Here is a 25,117-nt window from a genome sequence, read left to right as displayed (position 1 = left end):
GAGCTATCAGCTTAGCATCACACTGAATGATACTATACCACAGCAACTATATACCAGTAAGATACCAGTTCTACACAGGTGTTATGCAGATCATATAAGGGATTACAATGCAGTTAAATCCAGTGAGTCACAGGTGACATTTTAGCCCTAAGACATCTTTGGCCTCTTGTTTCTGGAGCCTTCTGGAGACAACATATAAAATCTATACAGTGCATAGACTATATACAGACCATATACAATAGATAGACATATATAGCACAGTCATCTTTAGTGCTCTATGAAAATCCTAAGATCTGTGAAAACATCCAAGGGTTTAGTTTGCTACAGAGGCGGCTCTTCCATTAGGCCACTTAGGCCGCTGCCTAAGGCCTCGCGCTGGTGGAGGCCTCGCTCTGGCTCTCACCCGACACCGCTGCAAGTACAATTATTGGCTTCCGAGCGGTCGGGCACTTCGGACGTGGTCCAGGGCCCGGCCAGGAAGGGGGCCCGCGGCAGGTCACAGGGAGATGAACACTTCCATTGTGGAAGCGTTCATCTCCATAATCATCTGTATCGCCGTCCTTAGGACAGCGATACAGATGGTTGTGCTGTGGGGCAGGGGAGGGAAAGGCGTCTCCATTCCCTGTTCCTCTGATAGGCTGCCGGCACAAGGCCCGCAGCCTATCAAAGGCCGGTTCATGCGGCGTGATGATGTCATCGCGCCGCCTGAGCAGTACAGCGCGGGACACAGGCCGGAGGAGGCCTGCATCGCAGCGGAAGTAAGTAAAAGTGTTTTTTTCCCCCGGACTATCTGTTACTGGCACATGGGGGGAAGGAAGGAGAGAGGCACTTGATACTGGCACATGGGGGGGGGGGAGAGAGGAGTGAGGCACTTGATACTGGCACATGGAGGGTGGGGAAGTAGAGAGGCACTTGATACTGGCACATGGGGTGGGGGGGGGAGAGGCACTTGATACTGGCACATGGGGGAAGGAGAGAGGCACTTGATACTGGCACATGGGGGGGAGAGGCACTTGATACAGGCACATAGGGGGCACTTGATACTGGCACATGGGGGAGCACTTGATACTGGCATATGGGGGGGAGTGAAGCACTTGATACTGGCACATGGGGGGAAGGAAGGAGAGAGGCACTTGATACTGGCACATGGGGGGGGGAGAGAGGAGTGAGGCACTTGATACTGGCACATGGGGGGAAGGAGAGAGGCACTTGATACTGGCACATGGGGGAGGAGAGAGGCACTTGATACAGGCACATATGGGGCACTTTATACTGGCACATGAGGGGGCACTTGATACTGGCACATGGGGGGGAGGGGCCCTCGTTACTGGCACATGGGGGGGGAAGAGAGGCACTTGTTACTGGCACATAATTGGGGGATATCTATGGGGGCACTTGTTACTGGCACATTATTATGGGGCACTATGAGGGCTTCTATTGAGGCCACAAAGAAGGGGTATTTTATATGGGGGGCTTTGTGTGGTACTAGTATTATCAGGGGTATTATCTGTTTCTGCAGTATAGTATTGGGGAGCACAGCGGCACAGTATTGGGGGTAGTAGGATGATTTGTCCAGAAGATGGGAGGATGATGGAAAAGTAGTAAAATAAGATAATTTTTTTTTGTCTGGTCTGAAAGGAGAAGACGAGGACATAGAACATATACATCAAAGGAGATGTCACTGGATTAAGAGGTATGGGGCTCTGTATTTCTGTAGTGATGGGATCAGGGGCGTAATGGGGTGGAAGCATGATATGAGCGTGGCTGGAGGCGAAACATGGGTGGGGCCTGATCTATTTTCGCCCCTGCACACAGGCACGTCTTCTGAACGTTGCCAGCCCCGCCCCCAGAGCGCTGCGCAGCCACGCAGGGAAGAAGAAGAAGGAGCCAGGGCCCTCACCTCAGTCCGTGTCTGGCTGCCGCCCACAGACAGACAGTGGTGCCAGACCAGTGAATATTAGCCCAAGGTGTGTGTGTGTCTCACTGCTGCCACCCTGCCCAGTGCCTACTCCAGTATACCCTGTACTGTCATGTCACTCACTGTGCATGTTAACCCTGTACTGTTAGTCACAGTACAGGGTTAATATGCACAGTGATGTCACATACAGTACAGACAGCCCAGGGTTAATATGCAATGTGACATCACAGTACAGGGTTAATATGCACTGTGACATCTCAGTATAACCAGGGTTAATGCAAAGTGTTAATATGCACTGTGAATAGAAGCCCTGTACTATGTTGACAACAAGCCCCCTCCATGTATTTCTTTGGGAGAGTCGGAGAAACATGAACGCTGTATCTCTGTCTCTCCCATAGAGATTAATGGAGGGCACATGCTGCTCTGAAGCATAGCAGAGTCGGCGTTCTGGGCGCTGGGCAGCAGATCGGGGCGCACCCCGCACGATCAGACATCTCCACCTATGGATAGATGGATAGAGAATATCTTGTGTTCGTGGGGGCCTCATGTTTGAGTTTCGCCTAAGGCCTCACAAAGTCTAGAGCCGCCTCTGGTTTGCTACCCATACCTCCTTCAATTACACAGACAGCTTCCAATGCCTTCTCTCCATACAGACTGCTGTTCATGGTTCCCTCTTTTCTCACACAGATTGCTCCCCATGTCCCCCCCTTTCACACAGACATGTCCCCTTCTCACACAAACTGCTCCCAATGCCACTTCTCACACAGACTGCTTCTTATGCCCTTTGTGATAACACACCCCTCTCTCACATAGACCGCTACCAATGTCACCACTCACACAAACCACTCCCAGTGCCTCCCAATACTCACAATTAGAGATGAGCGAATCGAATCAGACGAAGTGGAATTAGATTCGAATTTCAGGAAAAATTTGATTCGCAAAGAATCCGAATTTCCTCGCTCTTCGTGGTAACGTATCACACTTTTTCCTAAAATGGCGGCTACACATGTGAGGACTGAGGACATGGGGCAAGGAACTCTGGGAAAGCGGGAACACCCAGATTGACATGCCTGCATGCAGCCAAACAGCAGCCAGCCAGCATTGTGATGTCACAGCGGCTTTCAGTACAGAAAGAAAAATATATACGCACATCACTGTTGCAGTTATTTGTGGTAAAAGCGTTTAGTGGCCTATTTTATTTCAGAAAGAAAAATATATACGCGCTTCACTGTTGCAGTAATTTGTGGTAAAAGCGTTTAGTGGCCTACGGTATTTCAGTACAGAAAGAAAAATATATACACACGTCACTGTTGCAGTTATTTGTGGTAAAAGCTTTTAGTGGCGTATTTCAGTACAGAAAGAAAAAATGTATTTGTGGTAAAAGCGTTTAGTGGCCTATATCAGTACAGAAAGAAAAATATATACGCACATCACTGTTGCAGTTATTTTTGGTAAAAGCGTTTATTGGCCAATTTCAGTACAGAAATAAAAATATATATGCACGTCACTGTTGCAGTTATTTGTGATAAAAGCATTTAGTGGCCTATTTCAGTGCAGAGAGAAAAATATATACGCACATCACTGTTGCAGTTATTTTTGGTAAAACTGTTTAGTGGCCTATTTCGGTACAGAAATAAAAATACACTGCTCAAAAAAATAAAGGGAACACTTAAACAACACAATGTAACTCCAAGTCAATCACACTTCTTTGAAATCAAACTGTCCACTTAGGAAGCAACACTGAGTGACAATCAATTTCACATGCTGTTGTGCAAATGGGATAGACAACAGGTGGAAATTATAGGCAATTAGCAAGACACCCCCAATAAAGGAGTGGTTCTGCAGGTGGTGACCACAGAACACTTCTTAGTTCCTATGCTTCCTGGCTGATGTTTTGGTCACTTTTGAATGCTGGCGGTGCTTTCACTCTAGTGGTAGCATGAGATGGAGTCTACAACCCACACAAGTGGCTCAGGTAGTGCAGCTTATCCAGGATGGCACATCAATGCGAGCTGTGGCAAGAAGGTTTGCTGTGTCTGTCAGCGTAGTGTCCAGAGCATGGAGGCGCTACCAGGAGACAGGCCAGTACATCCGGAGACGTGGAGGAGGCCGTAGGACGGCAACAACCCAGCAGCAGGACCGCTACCTCTGCCTTTTTTCAAGGAGGAACAGGAGGAGCACTGCCAGAGCCCTGCAAAATGACCTCCAGCAGGCCACAATCGTGTATGTGTCTGCTCAAACGGTCAGAAACAGACTCCATGAGGGTGATATGAGGGCCCGACGTCCACAGGTGGGGGTTGTGCTTACAGCCCAACACCGTGCAGGACGTTTGGCATTTGCCAGAGAACACCAAGATTGGCAAATTCGCCACTGGCGCCCTGTGCTCTTCACAGATGAAAGCAGGTTCACACTGAGCACATGTGACAGACGTGACAGAGTCTTGAGACGCCGTGGAGAACGTTCTGCTGCCTGCAACATGCTCCAGCATGACCGGTTTGGCATCGGGTCAGTAATGGTGTGGGGTGGCATTTCTTTGGAGGGCCGCACAGCCCTCCATGTGCTCGTCAGAGGTAGCCTGACTGCCATTAGGTACCGAGATGAGATCCTTAGACCCCTTGTGAGACCATATGCTGGTGCGGTTGGCCCTGGGTTCCTCCTAATGCAAGACAATGCTAGACCTCATGTGGCTGGAGTGTGTCAGCAGTTACTGCAAGACGAAGGCATTGATGCTATGGACTGGCCCGCCCGTTCCCCAGACATGAATCCAATTGAGCACATCTGGGACATCATGTCTCGCTCTATCCACCAACGTCACGTTGCACCACAGACTGTCCAGGAGTTGGCAGATGCTTTAGTCCAGGTCTGGGAGGAGATCCCTCAGGAGACCGTCCGCCACCTCATCAGGAGCATGCACAGGCGTTGTAGGGAGGTCATACAGGCACGTGGAGGCCACACACACTACTGAGCCTCATTTTGACTTGTTTTAAGGACATTGCATCAAAGTTGGATCAGCCTGTAGTGTGTTTTTCCACTTTAATTTTGAGTGTGACTCCAAATCCAGACCTCCATGGGTTGAAAAATTTGATTTCCATTTTTTTATTTTTGTGTGATTTTGTTGTCAGCACATTCATCTATGTAAAGAACAAAGTATTTCAGAAGAATATTTAATTAATTCAGATCTAGGATGTGTTATTTTTGTTTTCCCTTTATTTTTTTGAGCAGTGTACTTCCACATGACCTCTCTTTCGGGTTGAGAAAGATTGTAAAGCCGAGACTTTGGCAACTTAGCCCCTGGGATGAGATTAACTGGACAATCATAGTCACGATGAGGGGGCAATTCCTGAGCCCCACCCTCCGAAAAGACATCCGCAAAATCTGAGAGATACTGAGGTAGAGCCGTAGTGGACACACCAGAGATAGATGTGCCAAGACAATTATCCGAACAAAATTCACCCCACCCAATGATTTGTCTTGCTTGTCAATCTATAATTGGGTTATGTTTTGTCAACCACGGTAACCCTAAGACTATAGGAGCGGGCAAATCCTTCATGACAAAACAAGACATAATCTCAACATGTGAATCACCCACCCTTAACTGAATACCATGAGCAATATGAGCGAGACTCCTTTGAGAAAGAGTCAATTGCAAAAACCGGAATCTCTCTTTCTAAAGTGCAAGTACTTAGACCCAGATTTTGAAGAAAAAGAAAGTTAATAAGGTTTACCCCAGCACCACAGTTAATGAATACTTTAACAAAAAAAATTCTTGAGTCTAGCGCCACCATAGCTGGAAGGAGAAAACGAGTGTTACAGGGAGCTTGCATACCTGCTTGCTCCACCACTCCATTCATGCTACTAAGAGTCAGGACGGTTCTCTCTTTCTCATCAACATGCGGTTTAACAAAAGGACAAGCAAAAATAAAATGACCACTTTTTCCACAGTAGTAACATAGTTTATGCAATTTCCTAAACTCTCTACTATCAGAACAGAAAGATACCTGACCCAGCTGTCTGGGTTCCTCCCCTACCCCAGAGTTACCTGTAACATCACCCTGGGAAGCAGTAGAGAGGAAACCACTCACAGAAGGGATCCCTTGCGCGGAGGGAGCCTTACACCTCTCTCTAATACGTCTATCTAACCATACTGCCAAAGACATAGCATTCTCCAAAGAATCTGGGTACTCATGAAAAGCAAGGACATCTTTCAATCTCTCAGATAACCCCTGACAAAACTGACTACGTAACGCGGGGTCATTCCACTCTGACTCGGTAGCCCATCTCCTAAACTCAACGCAGTAAACCTCTGCAGTATGTTCACCCTGTAATAAAATACGCAATTTAGATTCCGCCATCGAGACCCGATCTGGGTAATTGTAAATTAATCCCAGGACTTTGAAAAATTCTTCCACCGACCGGAGAGCCAGAGAACCGGGCGGCAGAGAAAAGGCCCAGGATTGCGCGTCCCCTTTAAGCAGAGAAATGCCAACCCTCTGACTTTCATCACCTGATAAAGATGGACGCAGCCGAAAATACAACTTGCATGACTCTTTGAAGCGGATAAAGTCATCCACACCTCCTGCAAATCTATCAGGAAGAGCGACTTTAGGCCCCCCACAAATTTGACCTGCACCTGATGCCAGAGCATTCTGACACTGTGTGACCGAACTACGCAGATCCGCAACCTCTAGATATAATCCCTGCATGCGGTCAACTAGCACATCAATTGACGCCATCACCAAACCGCTGAGCAATGGCAGTCACAGTATGGCGGGTTATAATGTCATGGCGGACAGGATATCATATACACAGATAACAAAACAAACAAGTTTCTAGGCGAGAAGCTGGGGATAAGGTCACCTCCTAGCAAATCCCTACAGCTCTACCTATTCTGCTAAGCCCACATTTAGACCCTGAAGGTGGGAATAATGTGTCCTCGTGCCTGGGCTGAGAATACCCTAGAATCCCGAGATGGTGAAAGGGGAAAAGGGACAGCCTGCTCCCTCAGCACCAGGAGGGAACAGACGACACTCAAACAGCCTAGACAGCAAACCAAAGAAATCAGAAACCAACTTATCTTATCAGAGCAGGAAAAGCCAATCCTTCACTCCTTGCTTCCACAGCCTGACAGAAGCCATAAACCGCACGGTACACTGGGAGTTAGAGTAATTTAAACCAACGACCCCACCCAGTGCACCTGAAGTGAGGCGGATCTAGCACAACTCCAAAACAAAACACAAGACTAGACGCATGCTGCTAATCTGGCAGACCTCCGCACATAGTCTGAGCAGGGCATGACAAATATCCCTTTATTGGAATCAAGGCTCAACGCGTTTCAGGGTTTTACACAAACACAGACATGTTTTATGTTTATGCATATTATTTGCCCCTGAGGAAGGGGGTGTTTGTGTAAAACCCCGAAACGCGTTGAGCCTTGATTCTAGAGCTCAGCTCTCCTCTGGTGGAGTTGAGAAGTCAGTGGCAATCCAGGCCTTGTTCATTTTTATCTGAGTCAACCTGTCAGCATTGCCAGTGGACAAGCGGATACGCTTATCTGTTATAATGCCACCAGCAGCACTAAATACACGCTCAGACAAAATGCTGGTGGCAGGGCAGGCCAGCACCTCCAAGGCATAGAGCACAAGCTCATGCCACATGTCCAGCTTGGACACCCAGTAGTTGTAAGGCACTGAGGGATCATTGAGGACGCTGACACGGTCTGCTATGTATTCCTTCACCATCTTCCAAAACTTTTCCCTTCTTGTACCACTAGGCCGCGCTTCAGAGTGAGGTTGCTGGCAGGGTGTCATGAAAGTGTCCCATGCCTTAGAGAGTGTTGCTCTGCCTTTGTTGGAACTGCTGTGTGTTCCCCTTGTCTCCCTTCCTCGGTTGCCTAAGGAAGTATGGACTCTGCCAGCCACGGTGTCAGATGGAAAATTTTGGAGCAATCTCTCAAGTACCTTCTGGTATTGCACCGTTTTACTCGTCCTCTCCACCACAGGAATGATAGAGATGAGAAGTTCTCTTTGTAGCAGTAGTCAAGAAGTGGGAACACCTAGTAATCCGTGCTATCTAAAATGTGTATAACGCAAGGGTCGCTGGAAAGGCAGTCTAACATGAAGTCAGCCATGTGTGCCAGAGTTAGTGATGGATGAACATCGGCCAGGGCGGTTCGTGAACGCGATCGCGATCAAATGTTCGCGAACCGCAAGTTCGTGGCGGGCCCCATTTACTTTAGTGAACCTGAAAAACATTCAGCTCATATTTTCAGCCTCCAAATACTTACTAGAAGTACACAAATAGTCCCACAACATGGACAGTAATATACCAGAGGGGAATCATTGGCAAAAATTCCCACAAAAAATATGTATTTTAATCAAGGGGCCATTTTTATGCGTCTTAAAGGGAAATTCGTAAAAATGTGCCCTGCTGAAGCCTAGAAAAATTTTATTTCCTATCGGTTTGATGTATACAAATGTGCAGCACTCCACGTTTTTGTATCCTGCATAGTCTATTTAAAAAAATGCATACGTTAGCTTAAATTTTATTTCTACCATTTATTTCTGATGCATCTGTTAACGCATACATTTTTGATATGCATTAAATGGATGGCAAAAATAGGATGTGAACCCAGCCCTAGTGTCAGAATAAGCACCAGTACACATCGGAGCAGTGTGGCGGAGAGGGGAGGCCATGTACTGACAGAGCGCTAACTGGTCCTGGTGGTCAGGGATGAGGACTGTGTTTCCCAAGGATCATTTTCTACTGGGAAATACAGGGCCCAGTATAATACACTAGAATCTATATAATATAAAGATATTAGCCCTAACCCCGAATGATCATACAATTAGGTGATCATTTATTATATAGAAATACGTCTATGTTAGGCGTATTTCTGACACAGATTGTGGCGCAAAGGTCTTTAGTACTGCAATCTGCATATTTTCCCCACTCATGCCAGGTCTAAAAAAGGATAGCAAGGGAAAGGGATAAAGTTATGGCCATCCAGATATTGGATACCATAGCCATACAATGACCTGAAAACACCTCTGCACAGTGACCAGATAACACCGCCATACCGTGACGGGATAAAAGAGTATAAGAGGGCACTGCACAGGGTGTGGTAAGAGGGCACAATGCAGGGTATAAGGGGGCACAGTCACATGACCCTGTGATATTAGAAGGTCCTTATGTTGAATGTGGTTCATACGCCACCATAATGAGAAGCAGAGGAGTGAGACAGGGGTGTGATTATGTGGCTAGAGACAAAAAATTTAAATGTCGGCCAGTACAGGCCCTAAAAATTAGCTAATAGGCATTCACCTGACAGCAAAGAACTTTGGATTCTGTGGCTGGAGGTACATTAGGCGGTCACAGGATAAAAATGTAACTGTCGGCCAGTACAGGCCACAAAAGTGTTTTTCACTCTGTGTAGATGCGGTAACGCAGCAAAACTGCAGACAAATTCTGCACTACATAAATGCACTATATAGAAAGTATATTATTGGTATATAACACCAATGCTTCAATCAGTTTTTTTGGGGGGGGGGGGGAAACGGGTTAATCACACCAGTAGAAATGATTTCTTCAAATAGTGTCTTTCACTCTGTGTAGATGCGGTAACGCAGCAAAACAGCAGATAAATGCTGCACTACCTAATGTCAAAATGTGTTACCCCATGTGTCACATATGGAAAAAAAAGAATGAAACATTCACTTGAGGATTTGTTCTTTATTAGCACGTTGTGATTTAAAACAACACAGACAGGTTGTGCTTTAGCTGCTATCAGGTTTCTCTCAAGGGAGAAAGGAGGGATCCATTTAGATGTTCTGCAAAAGAAAAAGCATGCAAATGTAAGTTTTTCACTTACGGTAGATCTACTAGATACTAAGGATGGGGTACTTTTACAGTTTGGACAGTCTAAATGCAAGACCCTGTGAGTCTCTTAATCCTTTAGCCTAAATCTAACAAAAAAATAAATCATCCTAGCTCAGAAATATTCTCATGAAATAAAATTCTAATATCGGAGATGACATCTGTTCCCATGCCAGTTGCTCATTGTTAACTAGTTGATGATTTGGCCATTTACCCCATTCATGACCAGAGTACATGCAGCTTTAAAAGCCATATTTTATTATTATTTAAATAATTTTGTGTCTTTGATTATACATGAGAGTTTGTTTTCATGCCATTTTTAAGTTAGAATTAAAAAAATTTTCATACCCAGGAAAAAAGGGAAAAAAAGCAGTGCTTTACAAAAGATTTCTTTTTTTAAATAATTAAATTCTGTACCTTTTTCTGTCATTTTGATACATACATGTTGTGCACCCCACAAGTTCATTCAAGACCTTTGGGGGCATTTTAAGTGTACATAGCTAATTTGCCCTGTAATTGGGGGCTGATATATTAGTTACAGAGGGAATACAGCCACCTGGCATGAACTGCAGAGCTATTTTGGGTCTGCTAAGACCCAGAAGCTCCTGCAGTTACCAGGACCCAGTGATCACATGATCACAGCAATAAGCATCGTTTCAGCTTCCTGATCTGTATACAAAGTGCTGACTGAGCACTGTGTATACAGTGACGGTGAAGGCATGGTAATACAAACATCTCTGGCTTTGGACTGGGGAGCTCAACTGTCACAGACAATTGGTGCTTCATTACTGCAGCTACACAATCTGTGTGCAGCTGACAACTCTTAAAGGACTTTCAGAAATGTCTTTCCAGAGATAAATGTGGACTGTCTGGATGTTTAAAGTCTATGGGCAGTCCACAACTGGTTAAATGTCGGCAACACCATGTAGAGGCCTTCAGAAGAGAACATCAAACCTGTCCTACTCCTTGGATTATGGCTTAACAGGACAATGCCAGGCTGTGCGTTGCATGTGCTACTGTGAGAAGAGCATGTGGCCTAAACATGCTACTATGGCCTGCAGCGTCTCCAGACTTGTGTCCTATTTAGCACATCTGGGACTTCATTGGTTGGCAACTGCAATGGGAACTGCCAGTAGCCGATCTAGATAATGTGTGTACTCAAGTGCATAGTGGAACATTCCTCAGACAACCATTGATAATCTAATGTGTTTCTGAGTATGGCCCTCATACTTGATACTGAATAAATTGAGATGTTTAATCATCATCAATAAAATGTCTATCGATCCTGTGATTTCCATAATTCCATTCTTCTTAGTGTTCCAGTTTCAATGTTGAGGTGTGTATACAGTTGATACATATTGTGGCAGTGGAGCTGCCAGAAGGCCATAGGAAGGCCATTCAAGTGGTGTATCTTACCCAGAGCAAGCTGGGAGAGAACAAGAAAGCCTGGGAAAATAGGGTTTTCCCATTTTCTGCAGCAGCTAGGCTGGTAATGAAGTTAATGAGCAGCCACCTGGGGAGCCCGAATAAATCTGGGCTGAGCTCCTCATTCAGGGCTCTCCCAGTCTGGGAAAGGAGCAGGCTGTGTCAAGGCCTGTGGGAGCCAGAACCCTCTGACACTATGATGTGTTTTGGAGAGCTGGGTGGTAGACCCAGATCCCGATAGAGAGGGAAAAAACTGTTTAGTCAGTGGCCAGACGGCTGAGGATTTTTATTTTGGTTGCTGTTTTTGTGCTGATGTGCTTAAAAATAAAAGCATTGTTTGGACTTCAATCTGGTGTCTGGCGAAGTCTGTGAGAATGACCCCCGGATAAGAGACGATCCCTTACAATATGAAAGTTTTTTCCTATGACGTTCATATATGTCACTTACGCTGTTGATCCAGGAGGTGTAAGAGGAGACTTTGGTATACACGGATGGTTTCTGGTAATAGTTGCATCCAAGAGAAGATCCAAAGCTGACAATACCATGGACTTCATACACACCATTGACAGCGCAGTTGAGGGGTCCACCGGAATCACCCTAATACGAAGTGATGAAGAAGAAGTTCAATACATATTAGTATTTCTGTAAGGCCTCTTGAACATAAAAGTATTTTCTTTCCATGTCTGTTCTGTTTTTTTTGCGGACCGTATGCGGAACCATTCACTTCAATGGGTCCCCAAATAAACGGTCCCCCGTGTGCATTCCGTTTCTGTATATGTCCATATTTCCGTTCCGCAAAAAAATAGAACGTGCCCTATAATTGTCTGCATTACGGACAAGGATAGTACTGTTCTATGAAGGGCCAGCTGTTCCGTTCCGCAAAATGCAGAATGCACATGTATGTCATCCGTATTTCATGCTGAACCTTTTTTTTGCGGACCGCAAAATACATACGGTCGTGTGCAAGAAGCCCGATGCTGTTATTTTAAATATAGCCTGTTTTGGGTGGTGGAACCCTTCCTGTAATTCTGTATTAGGAAAACATTGTAGGAAGATAGAACTTACATTGCAGGAAGACTTGATTCCATCTCCACCAGCGCAGACCATGGTGGTCTTGACAGTTGTACCCCACCAAGAGCTGAGAGAGCAGGTTGCGTGGGCAACGACGGGCAGAGTAGCTTGTTGGAGAATATCAGGAAGAGATCCACCAGCTGTAAAGAAATTATAGTTATTTAGATCACATACATTTAGCTTGTGCACTACTGTACCTTGCAGCAATTATCATACTAAGATTAGACTAGACTACAGTAATTAGACAAATGTTGAAAGTTCTGTATATCTTGGGGATGTTTTAGCACTTGTCATGCAGGATGTGAATGGGTTAGCGCTACCGCTTGATATGGTGACCACCTCCTTTATCTTCTTAATTAAAAGATTTCTGGATATTCGGTACCAAGAGACATAGGGGCCTAGGTTTCTGTGGCCAGTCCCTCCCTTGCTTCTTTGCCACTGTCTGGTCCTGTCAATCAAAGCAGCCAGGGGCGGGGCTGGCCACAGAAAGGAGTGGAGCTTGGGTGCAACAAGAGCAATTGCACCAAAGGCCTAATTAAGAAAAAGTATCATAACTCAGGAACAGGACCTCAGATCAACAAAAGAAAAATCGAGATGTGTGCATGCAAATAGTTGGATAGGGAGGTCATTGGTGACAGATTCCCTTTAAAGCGAACCTTTCACCAGGATTTCACTTAATAAACTATTACCAGTACTTTATAGATTATCCTCATTGTGTTTCAATGCATTCTTCTGCCGCTTTCCTGGGATGTATATTCATGAAAAAAACGACTTATAAAGTCCTCGTCTCCAGCTCCTGAAGTCACGCTAGAAGTCAAGGGGGTAGCCCTTCACTCACTCCGGGCTGTACCTCCCCTGCCCTAACCCCTCCTCTAAGCAATGTAACTGACACCCGGCTCAGTCGCCGGGACCGCGCTTGTACAGGCGGCGCATGCGCCGTCGGACTCAAGCGGGATCCTGTAACTGAATCGCGCATGCGCCGTCCCCGATGCCTGCCTGTCTTCTCTTCCTCACGCGCGATTCAGTTACAGGATCGCGCTTGAGTCCGACGGCGCATGCGCCGCCTGTACAAGCGCGGTCCCGGCGACTGAGCCGGGTGTCAGTTACACTACTTAGAGGAGGGGTTAGGGCAGGGGAGTTACAGCCTGGAGTGAGGGAAGGGCTACCCCCTTGACTTCTAGCGTGACTTCAGGAGCTGGAGACGAGGACTTTATAAGTCGTTTTTTTCATGAATATACATCCCAGGAAAGCGGCACAAGAATGCATTGAAATAAGGATAATCTATAAGGTACTGGTAATAGTTTATTAAGTGAAATCCTGGTGAAAGGTTCGCTTTAAGGCACGATATAGATGGCATCCACAATGGTTAAAGGATGTCTCGCTATATATCCTGTACATTTTTTAAATTAATTTCTTAATAATCAATTGAGCTCCTTGATTGGAAATATGGTATACAAAGCACTTACTGCTGGTTCTTCCCCATCCTGTAACGATACAGTTGTAGTTGTGGGCCAGGGTAGCTCCACTTGCTGGCAGAGTGGCCAGTTTCACAGCAGTGTTCACGGTAGCACTGGAAGCCAGCCACAGGATAGCAATATCGTATCTGTATGGAAGAAGATACAAATGTATTCTTGGACAACATACTGTAGATGGTCATAATCATAGCAATATAATCAAGATATCTTGACCATAGGTATAATAGAGGTAAAATAGCTTCTTGAGTGCAGATACTGATGTGACCTAACAAATTATTGGTACATATGGCATAGGACTGCTATGGTGCTTGGGGGGAGGTGGGACCCAGGAATCCAACACATTTTCCTTCAGCTGCCACTAGAGGTAGCTCAATGCAAAGAGATTTTTACTGCTGCTTCTGCATTCAGTGGTAATTGCATGACTTATCATGCACTGAGCTCCTCCTAGTGGTGGCTGCAGGCAGCCAATTAAATCAAGTAGGTGAAGCAGAGCATGTCTTTTCTTGTGTTTTTGTACACCCCTGGGCTGGTGATGACTACTATATAAACAATAAAAAATAATGAAAATGATAGTATCTATATTACTTTCATAGAAGTACAGTCAGGTCCATAAATATTGGGACATCAACACAATTCTAACATTTTGTGGCTCTATACACCACCACAATGGATTTGAAACGAAACAAACAAGATGTGCTTGAACTGCAGACTGTCAGCTTTAATTTGAGGGTATTTACATCCAAATCAGGTGAACGGTGTAGCAATTACAACAGTTTGCAAATGTGCCTCCTATTTGTTAAGGAACCAAAAGTAATGGGACATAATATTATTCATAAATCAAACTTTCACTTTTTAATACCTGGTTGCAAATCCTTTGCAGTCAATTACAGCCTGAAGTCTGGAACGCATAGACATCACCAGACGCTGGGTTTCATCCCTGGTGATGCTCTGCCAGGCCTCTACTGCAACTGTCTTCAGTTCCTGCTTGTTCTTGGGGCATTTTCCCTTCAGTTTTGTCTTCAGCAAGTGAAATGCATGCTCAATCGGATTCAGGTCAGGTGATTGACTTGGCCATTGCATAACATTCCACTTTTTTCCCTTAAAAAAAACTCTGGTTGCTTTTGCAGTATGCTTTGGGTCATTGTCCATCTGCACTGTGAAGCGCCGTCCAATGAGTTCTGAAGCATTTGGCTGAATATGAGCAGATAATATTGCCCAAAACACTTCAGAATTCATCCTGCTGCTTTTGTCAGCAGTCACATCATCAATAAATACAAGAGAACCAGTTCCATTGGCAGCCATACATGCCCACGCCATGACACTACCACCACCATGCTTCACTGATGAGGTGGTATGCTTAGGATCATGAGCAGTTCCTTTCCTTCTCCATACTCTTCTCTTCCCATCACTCTGGTACAAGTTGATCTTGGTCTCATCTGTCCATAGGATGTTGTTCCAGAACTGTAAAGGCTTTTTTAGATGTCGCTTGGCAAACTCTAATCTGGCCTTCCTGTTTTTGAGGCTCACCAATGGTTTACATCTTGTGGTGAACCCTCTGTAGTCACTCTGGTGAAGTCTTCTCTTGATTGTTGACTTTGACACACATACACCTACCTCCTGGAGAGTGTTCCTGATCTGGCCAACTGTTGTGAAGGGAGTTTTTCTTCACCAGGGAAAGAATTCTTCGGTCATCCACCACAGTTGTTTTCCGTGGTCTTCCGGGTCTTTTGGTGTTGCTGAACTCACCGGTGCGTTCCTTCTTTTTAAGAATGTTCCAAACAGTTGTTTTGGCCATGCCTAATGTTTTTGCTATCTCTCTGATGGGTTTGTTTTGTTTTTTCTGCCTAATGATGGCTTGCTTCACTGATAGTGACAGCCCTTTGGATCTTATCTTGAGAGTTGACAGCAACATATTCCAAATGCAAATAGCACACTTGAAATGAACTCTGGACCTTTTATCTGCTCATTGTAATTGGGATAATGAGGGAATAACACACACCTGGCCATGGAACAGCTGAGAAGCCAATTGTCCCATTACTTTTGGTTCCTTAACAAGTGGGAGGCACATATGCAAACTGTTGTAATTCCTACACCGTTCACCTGATTTGGATGTAAATACACTCAAATTAAAGCTGACAGTCTGCATGTAAAGCACATCTTGTTCATTTCATTTCAAATCCATTATGGTTGTGTATAGAGCCAAAAATGTTAGAATTGTGTTGATGTCCCAATATTTATGGACCTGACTGTATTAGTTATACTAGCAATAATACTATTTTTATGTTTTATAACAAGTGCAATCCGTGAATGTAATTTTATTTTAGATATTATGTAATTGTGAAATATGTGTTATGGATTTATGTAAGTGCATTCATTTGCCTATAAAATGAAATTGCACGTCAGTCAATTTCTTACCCAGCAGCAACATTGTTGGTGTTCCAGCTAGCGTGTTTCCTGATGGAAGAGACTGAAATGTACTGTTCAGTGCCATCGTTAGCACTCAGGCTGTGTTCTCCAAGGCCCACACGGAAGGAAACAGTTCTGTAAAAGAAGACAAGATGGAAAAATGATATTTAGAGTGTGTACATTTACATACATAATGATTTTTCCTCTAGCAGGGGGTGCTGCATAGAGCTATTGAAAATCACACCACTTTTTCTTGTTTTTAACAAATTAATTCTCCAGACATAATGCAAAGGGCAGTTGTGTGTTGGTAGCACATACATGCTGACAAATCTAGCACAAATAAAGTCTGCCAGTATTAGAACCTGCTATTACCTGCTAACATCCTAGCCGTGCCCAATTGTATTAATCGTATACTGTACGTCTCTGCATAGTTGCATCCAATTGTATTTGTTGATGGGTAATTAAAGGGCCCTTGACTTTATAATGACTAGGCTGTGGTTTTCCTGCAATGTTGTGAAAAGTGGAGCAAAATGCTGCCGCAAAACCACAACCTGTGGCTGCACCCTACTGGCTTAAACTTAAAGGGGTTGCACCATGATTAATGTAAAAATTAAAATTCAATACAATATAGTACACAATGTTCTCATTCTAACAAACTTTGAATCAGCCCTGTACCTCACATGGATCTACAGATCTCCCTGTTCATTGCTTCAATTGCTCTACTAGATTTATATCAAGCTGGCAGCTTAGGGGAAGGGGGGGGGGTGCACTTTCTTAGGGGGAGGAAGTTGAAGAATGGAACTGAGCATATGCTTCCATCTCAGTGAGCAGGACACAGTAATTAGAAAAAGAGCAAACAGCAGGTGGCGCTGTACAGATAGATTTAAGTGAATAACTCAGTGGCTATAATACATTTTTAATTACATGTAGTTACAAAGGTATTCAGATCCAGGTGCTGGTTTGAAAAATTTAGAATATTTTTCACGGGCCTTCAAAAGGTACTGCTAAGAGTTTTGTAGTCTAAATATAAATATTTTCCTTGAGATTACCTCAATAATTTCAATATATAATATATTAAGATAATATAATAAGATGATATTAGAATGATTACCTGTCCACACAATGAGCAGCGGTCAGCACACGGTTAGCACGGATGAGGGAGGCTCCGCAGGTGTGGTACCAGCTGCTGCCAGACAGATACTGAAGAGTAACCTGGAGAAACCCAAACATAAAAAAATATTATAAATTATACCTAACTGGCTGCAGCAGGAGACTCACCCTCTGCTCTGTCTGCTGTAGGTCATTAAACCCATCCCCTTTGCTAAGCCCCACCCTCTCTGCAGTTCCCTAATTTAATGTAATAGATCAGTAGGAGAGTAACCCCTATCTTCTTCAAGACTGTTTCATGGACTTGCAAAAAATCCTACAGATGGAAAAACTGTGGGGGTGAGACTACCTCATGTACAGTGGTCTCTCAAGTTACAATAGGAAAGCGCCAAAATGTCATCCAAGATAAAAACTGAAAATTAAGATTTAAGAAAAATAAGCAGGTAACTAAGACTGATAAAACTTTTTCTGAAAGTACATAACATTCAGAAATAGCTGCTAACTAGCGACTTATACTGCTATTTTGCCAGAGAAGTGGCCATGATTGGTTGGATCTGAGTCTGAGACATTGTATGTTGAGTCTAATTTAAACTTACGATGGGTCATAAAAGACCATTGTATGTTGAAAATATTGTATCCTGAGGCCATTATATATTGAGGGATCACTGTATACTTTTATCAATTGTTTTTTAAAGCTGACCATAAATTTTAGCTAACTGTTGGAAGAACGTTAGATCATTGTATGTTGAGTCTATTTTCAACGATGGCCCAGGAAAGACCATTGTATGTTGAAAATTTTGCGGCACATTTACTAAAGCTGACTTTTTATGCTGGTCTTAGTCTCCCTTTGCCCTGCTCTTAGATTTGTCTAATTGATGACAAGTGTGGGGATTCACTTTGGTAGTTAGGATAAGCGGGCGCAGTACAGAGGCAAAATACAAGTTCGTAATTCAAACTTCAGTGTTTATTCACACATGATGCCAAAAAAAAAACCGTCACTTTTGCAGTGTTGATGTTACTTCACACCCTAAGGCAAGTTAATGAAACAAAAGTCACCTTGGTGGCAGTTCTGCCTCAGAAAGTTCAAATACAGGCTTTAGGCGGCCTGTTCCCCTTACACACGGGTCTCCACTCTCCAGGCCAGAACAGGCCTCAGATCCCAGCACACAGACCTCCTCAGCTCCACTGTCAGACAGAGGTATTCCTCTCCACATGGCAGTGCTGGCTGGTTTTTATGCCTGGCAAAACCCGGCCTGGAATATGGGGAGTAGTCACCCACCCAGCACTTTGACTACTCCCAGTAAGAGCCGTCCCGGATCAGCTATTACAGCCATGCTAAGTACCAACGTGTCAAACAGCAACTGTTGCTGACACATAAAACCCTGCTCTTACTCCACCGAGGCCAGGAACCTCGGTGACACGTACCTATCATCCAAGATGATTCCTTTTACCTTCTTACACAAGGCATATGTCTAATCATAATTTAGGCACACCTATGGCAGTTCTTGCGTCTGGCGGAAGGGCCTGGACTGGCTGATTGCCAGGGCCTAGCATAGTTTTTTCCAACATTTATGCCTGTTTCCAGACATAAATATTAGGCTACTTTCACACAGGCATTTTGGCTTTCTGTTTGTGAGATCCGTTCAGGGATCTTGCAAGCAGTCCAAAACGGATCAGTTTTGCCCTAATGCATTCTGAATGGAAAAGGATCTGCTCAGAATGCATCAGTTTGCCTCCATTCCGTCTCCATTCCGCTTTGGAGGCGGACACCAAAGCGCTGCTTGCAGCGTTTTGGTGTCCGTCTGACGAAACTGAGCCAGTTTTCTCTGACACAATCTGGCACAATAGAAAACTGATCTATCCTCCATTGACTTTCAATGGTGTTCAAGACGGATCCGTCTTGGCTATGTTACAGATAATACAAACGGATCCATTCTGAACGGATGCAGACGGTTGTATTATCTGAACGGATCCGTCTGTGTAGATCCATGACGGATCCGCAAACCAAACGCGAGTGTGAAAGTAGCCTTAGTAAATTTGCTAGGCTGGAGTCCTGGCCCTTGACATGCCCTGCTTTACCCCGTCCAACTTATGAACACGGCGTAAAACTGGCTGTGCGACCAAATATTCAGCAGTCGGTTAAAAAGGCGACTTGCAACTTTTTTTTCAACGAAAAATCCCTTAATATATGTGCCCCTGTATCTTGAAGCCACATTAGGGGTCAGTTCATTTAGTAGTTGAGGTTACAGACTTAGTAGAATAAAGGCGGGTTTTCATTCCCCAATTGTAGGTCGGATTATCGGGGATGAGCCTTCATATGATCACTGATCACCTGATGAATGACAAAACACTCAATAATCGGGTGAAACAATCATTAATGCAGACATCTAAATTATTGTTTCTCGGCAGCTGTTTGTATGGTGTAAAGAGTGCCCTGCTGGCCAGAAATAATGAATCTGTATGGAGATGAGTGGGTGTCGGCTAGGCTATATCCTACAGCAGCACCCAGCCGCAATGGCAGGAATTGTGATCTCGCCGAACCCTGTCATCTACCCCTTCAGATGCTGTGATCAACGTTGATCGCAGCATCTGTGAAATTAGGCAGAGGGATGCAGCTCCCTCTGCCTTCCGATCGTAGCCCCCACTGTGAAATTGCAGGGCTCTTATCGGTTACCATGGCAGCCTGGATGCGGCTGAAGCCTTCCAGGCATGCCATGGTAATCTGCCTTCTGAACTATGCATGAGGCACAGCTCAGCAGGGACAGTGCAAAATCACCCTAATAAATCTTTTTACTTTTTTACTTGACCGTTTATCTACATTTTATTTTTGCCCTGTTAGAGCACAATTTTAATTTTTTTTTATTTTTAGAAAGGAAACTACAGCTACTGTTGATTCCTTGCCTCTGCCCCTACCTATATTTTAAGGCGGGTTTGCACTGCCCAATTGTAAGGTAGATTATCAGGGACAAACGTTTGTATGAACGCTCATTCCTAATAATCTGCCAGTGTAAATGTGCCGCCGATCACCAAATAAACAAGTGAAACACATGATTATCGGGTGAAACAATCGTTCATATGGGCACCTCAATCATTGTTTCTGAGTAGCAGATCATGCGGTGTAAACAGTGACCTGCTGCCCTGAAAAAATGAACTTGTATGGGGATGAGTGATAGCAGTAGCCATTGCTCATCCCCATACAGTGGAAGGGATCGTTGCATGTAAATGGAGCTCTTCACCTCCACTGACGAGCAGGTGATTGTCAGGAAGAAACTCTTCCTTCCCGACAGTCGTCTGCTGCGATGGGCCATGTAAACAGGCCTTTAAGCCTTAATAAGGGAAAATCTTGGTATTCAAAACACTGATTCTTTTATCTTTATAAATTATACTAGCTGAAGGACCCGGCTTCGCTCGGGTATATTTAATCTATTTCATTTAATGTTTGTGTGTGTCGGTAAAAGGTATCAACACTATCCACTATAACAGTGACATCTACAGCACCCCTCCCCCAAAACAGTGACCTCCACAGCCCCCCACCCCTTAACACTGACCCCCACAGTGCCCCGTCCCTTAAAATTAGACCTCCACAGCAGCCCACCCCCTTAACTTTGACCTTTATAGCAGCCTTCCCCTTTAAGGGTCCATTCACACGTCCGTTGTTTCTTTCCTGATCTGTTCCGTTTTTTGCGGAACAGATCTGGACCAGTTCTGTACCCATTCATTTTCAATGGGTCCTGAAAAAAATCGGACAACTCAATGTCAGATTTTTTTTAAGGACCCATTGAAAAAATGAATGAGTACAGAACTGGTCAAGATCTGTTCCGCAAAAAAACGGAACAGATCAGGAAAGAAACAACGGACGTGTAAATGGACCCTAACAGTGACTTTCACAGCATGCCACCCCCTTGACAGTGACCTCCACAGGGGCCTGCCCCCTTAACAGTGGCCTTTACTGGATTGGGGTCGTGTCCTTTTGAACAGCTTACTTTAAGACAGCAGCACTGTATTGTCCTAGTGTAAACTGCAGGGAGAAAGTCACCCTCCCTCCCACCCCTGCAGCTGTCAGAAGTTGATTTTTACCTTCATTTCTTTAATCCCTGTCGGCTCAGGAGTGGGAGGGGGCGTGACCTAACTAGATCTGGGCATGGCTTATCAGGACCTAGAGGTTGATTTTTAACTTCATTTTTTCAATCTCAGTTGGCTGAGGAGGGGGCGTGGCGTAACTGGATCAGGGGCGTGTTCTTTTTTAACAGCTCACTCTAAGACAGCAGCACTGTGCTGTCTGAGTGTAGGCTGCAGGGAGAAAGTCACCCTCCCTCCCACCTCTGCAGCTGACAGAAGTTGATTTTTACCTTCATTTTTTTCAATCCCCGTTGGCTCAGGAGTGGGAGTGGGCATGGCCTAACCAGATAAGGGGTGTGGCTTAGTGGGACCTGGGGGCAGGATTTTAAGTCTTTTGAGGGTGGACACATTGTGGCAGGGGGCATGTCTGGGCTCCTTCCTGCAAGAGGGACGCCCCTCTGGGCACCTTACTGGCTCATTTGCATACAAAATAAACTGAATTTTCAGAGGATAAAAACATCTATTGCTGTAACAAAGGCACATCTTGAAATAAGTTACTAAGTGCTATTAGGCCATGTCTTTACTTCAACAGCGATTATCCTTGTGACAGATTTCCTTTAAAGCTCACCTACAGCAGTAAAAAAAATGGCTGGGTTGTTATAGAAACCTGGAGTAAAACTGTGTATGTGGAGGGTGGAAGACCTGCGAGCTTCTATTGGCTGATAAGGGTCATGTGACCAAGCTTCTATTAATGGCTAATGAATTTTTGGGAAATATCTCAGGAACGGTACATCCTAGAGAGCTGAGACCCGGTCTAAAACCTTCCCGGACACCTGATGAACCTGTGTGCCAAAGTTTGTGATTGTAAATGCGACGGTGCGGATTTCTTTAGCGAACATACAGACACACACACACACATACACCCAGCTTTATATATTAGATTTTTATATACAGATTGTCACATCTTTTTAACATATATGTGAACACTGACCTGCCAGGGCCAGGCGTTCTTTGCTGTGTTAGTTCCTCCTACCACACGTCCATTGTCATTGTCAATGTCTTCAAAATAGCGGATGTCATCATCGTGACATTGTCCTACAGTCAGAATAATTCAGATCTTAAAATATGCAATGGCTATTATGCAGAGAAAATATTTTTGCCGATTTTCTTATCTTTCTTAATACTGATGTTTTTAATGAGGTAAAGATGTTAAATTATATGTGTATGGAATGTATTTCCAAAGAAATATAACGTAATTAGTACATTCAGGTAGACATATTATTAATAGTGTGACTTATACTGTAGTAATAATGATGTAGATTTACAACATTAGTTTTAATCAATTAAGATTATCAGTGTACAATATTTTCAATACTATGTGGAACCTGCATCACTTAAAGGGTTATTCCCATTTCAGCCTCTCATAGCTGAGATCAGAATAATCCTCTCCAGCCGGGGGTTGTCGAATTTACAGAAACATCTCAATGGGCTGTGCTACTGTTTGTGTCACTCCGACACCATTGAATGGGCGCTATGCAAACAACATAGTACAGCGAGCCGCTCTGTTTCTGTTATTCGGATAGCATCAAATTATGGCATGTACATGTCCTTTCAGAAAATGACTCACTAGAAGAACTTGGCTGAATACTATTTCAGCAAACAGGTATAAAGAAAAAGAGGAAAAATTTCTATACATTTCTATTAGAAAAGAGTGAATCGATACTACCAATTCGGAATTCGTTCTGAATTTCCCCAAAAATTCAGACTTTAGGACTCAGAGTTTTCTCTGGTTTTTGAGAGAAAAAATATGATTCCTATGAGACCTTAGAGTGTTATTTTCCAATTTTAAGGGCAATTGGAGCATATTTAATTATGATTAGAATCAATTTCAACCCAAATCAAGTTTTTTGAAATCAGAGACTAATCAGAATTTCAAGAAATTTGCTCTTCTATATTTCCACCATTGTCGAAAATATTGAAAATTACTTTCCTTACTAGATGGTAATAAAGTACAGTAATCACACTGCAAAATACAGGAGAACTTACCGCAAATGACAAGAGCAGCTAGTACGAGAAACCTGAGCATTGTGAGATGATTCCTGAAAAATCTCCTGTGCAAACCCATTGGTGGCATCTCCTTATATACCATTGAAGCAGTGCTAGCTGACAGTGGGAATATTTCCAGGTGTTGTACAGTAGGTATAATCAGTGGTAAATATAGGCCCAGTTTTCCTCAAGGACAAGCAGCTTATATAACTATAAGTTTAGTACCAGAAGATTGCGGGCCTTTGCCCTAAGTGTAATCTACCATTTGCTAAGCCATTATATTTCCCCTTTGATTAATACATCTAGTCAGTCAATATTTTCTCTTTTTTTTCCAATGGGCAGCATTTTATCAATAAATCAGTGACTTCATGTTATTTTAGGCACCCCATTGAAAGCATTAAGAGGAAATGCAAGATGGCTGAACATAGCAAATGTAGCTGAAAATGTAAAGTGTTTGAACCACTACTCACGGTATTACGCCTCATTCACACAGTCAGTGTTTGGTCAGTGATTTCCATCAGTGATTTCCATCAGTGATTTTGAGCCAAAACCAGGTGCGGCTCTAACCAGAGAACAGGTGCAGATCTTTCGAATATACCTCATCTCGGTGGAGGCTCCAATCCTGGTTTTGGCTCACAATCACTGATCGAAATCACTAACCAAAACACTGACGTGTGAATGAGACTAGTCACAGTCTATGCTATGGCAAAGACCGCATGTAGCAGTTGAAATATGTAAGCGATGGAGTCTGCCTCTTTATTTGAAATAAAGTTTACTATTTTTACTACACACTGGATCAAATTGGTTACAGTTTTGAACATATTATAAAGCAGGAGGAGCTGAGCAGATATGTATATAATTTTATGGGGAAAAAATTCAGCAAAACTTATAATTTAGTTCTTTAAACCTCTTTTTATACTTAGGAGTCATATAGGCAGTTCTACTGCAGCTGAATGAGCTCCCCTCTGACACACAGTGACACAAGACCTGATTCAGACAAGCATATTTTCTGTGTACAAGTCAATAGTACAATTCACACTTCTTTTTTTCACATGGACCAAGGGCCTGTGCGGAGAAACTCAGGGCATGCAATATTCTGGTTTCAAGGAACGTATTTTTGGAGACCATTGGAGACAGTTGTCTCTCACGGTTAGCAGCTCCGTGTCCTATAAATCTGGCCTAAAGGAAAACAAGAGCAGTCGTTGGAGAGTTAAAGGCGTTCTCCAGGAATTAAGAAAATGAAAATGCTTAAATATTACTTTATTATAAATATATTCCCAAATACCTTTCATGAGTTATAATGGCTTGTTTTGTCTGGGTTGCAATCGTTAGGAGAGATAAACTGGCCACTGTCCTATTAGTACACACAAAATCTGTCCTAATCACAAAGGACGACAAGTTACTTAACAGCACTGAGGTAAAGATCTGCCTGAGGCTCCTCTCCTACTTGTCAGTAATTATCCTGAATACAGATGATAAGATCTTCATCTGAATATCTGTAGGTATGGAGTCCATGAGGAGACATGAAGTACAGAGAGGAGGTGGGGATGTGGCTGATGAGCAGCAGCAGTTGTATCCAGTCTCCATTTTCCCTGGTCTGTCCTGTCCATCCTCTCTGTACTTCATGTCTCCTCATGAACTCCATTCCTACAGAGATTCAACTGAAGATCTTATCTATATTCAGGATCATAATCCCTGACAAGCAAATCAGAGAGGAGGATGAGGCAGCTCTCTGTCT

At 43.9% G+C, this 25,117-nt stretch overlaps 1 protein-coding gene across 1 annotated transcript; it reads right to left on the bottom strand.

Annotated features, from left to right (window-relative positions):
* Positions 1-9,700: 9,700 nt before the first annotated feature.
* Positions 9,701-23,419, bottom strand: LOC120993950 (chymotrypsin-like elastase family member 1). The gene is made up of 8 exons (XM_040422411.1): positions 23,380-23,419; positions 22,325-22,428; positions 17,279-17,379; positions 16,177-16,302; positions 13,753-13,889; positions 12,281-12,426; positions 11,659-11,812; positions 9,701-9,744 (listed from the first exon to the last, which is right to left on the bottom strand). Exons 1-8 carry the CDS (start codon positions 23,417-23,419, stop codon positions 9,701-9,703), a joined length of 852 nt encoding a protein of 283 aa, XP_040278345.1.
* Between the last annotated feature and the right edge of the window lie 1,698 nt (positions 23,420-25,117).

This window comes from Bufo bufo, chromosome 3 (assembly GCF_905171765.1).
Source record: "Bufo bufo chromosome 3, aBufBuf1.1, whole genome shotgun sequence".
Lineage (NCBI taxonomy): Eukaryota > Metazoa > Chordata > Amphibia > Anura > Bufonidae > Bufo > Bufo bufo.
The sequence above is the reverse complement of the archived record's forward strand: the minus strand, read 5'-3'. Positions and strand labels throughout refer to the sequence as shown.

Bases quoted from the DNA above. Each gene is read 5' to 3' on its own strand.
- LOC120993950 (XM_040422411.1), bottom strand. From the start codon at position 23,419: ATGCTCAGGTTTCTCGTACTAGCTGCTCTTGTCATTTGCG. The intron at 13,890-16,176 runs GTAAGAAATTGA...TCTTCCATACAG, and splicing joins ACCAACAATGTTGCTGCTGG to ATACGATATTGCTATCCTGT. The intron at 9,745-11,658 runs GTGACATATATG...TTTCTTTTGCAG, and splicing joins CTCCTGGATCAACAGCGTAA to AACATCTAAATGGATCCCTC.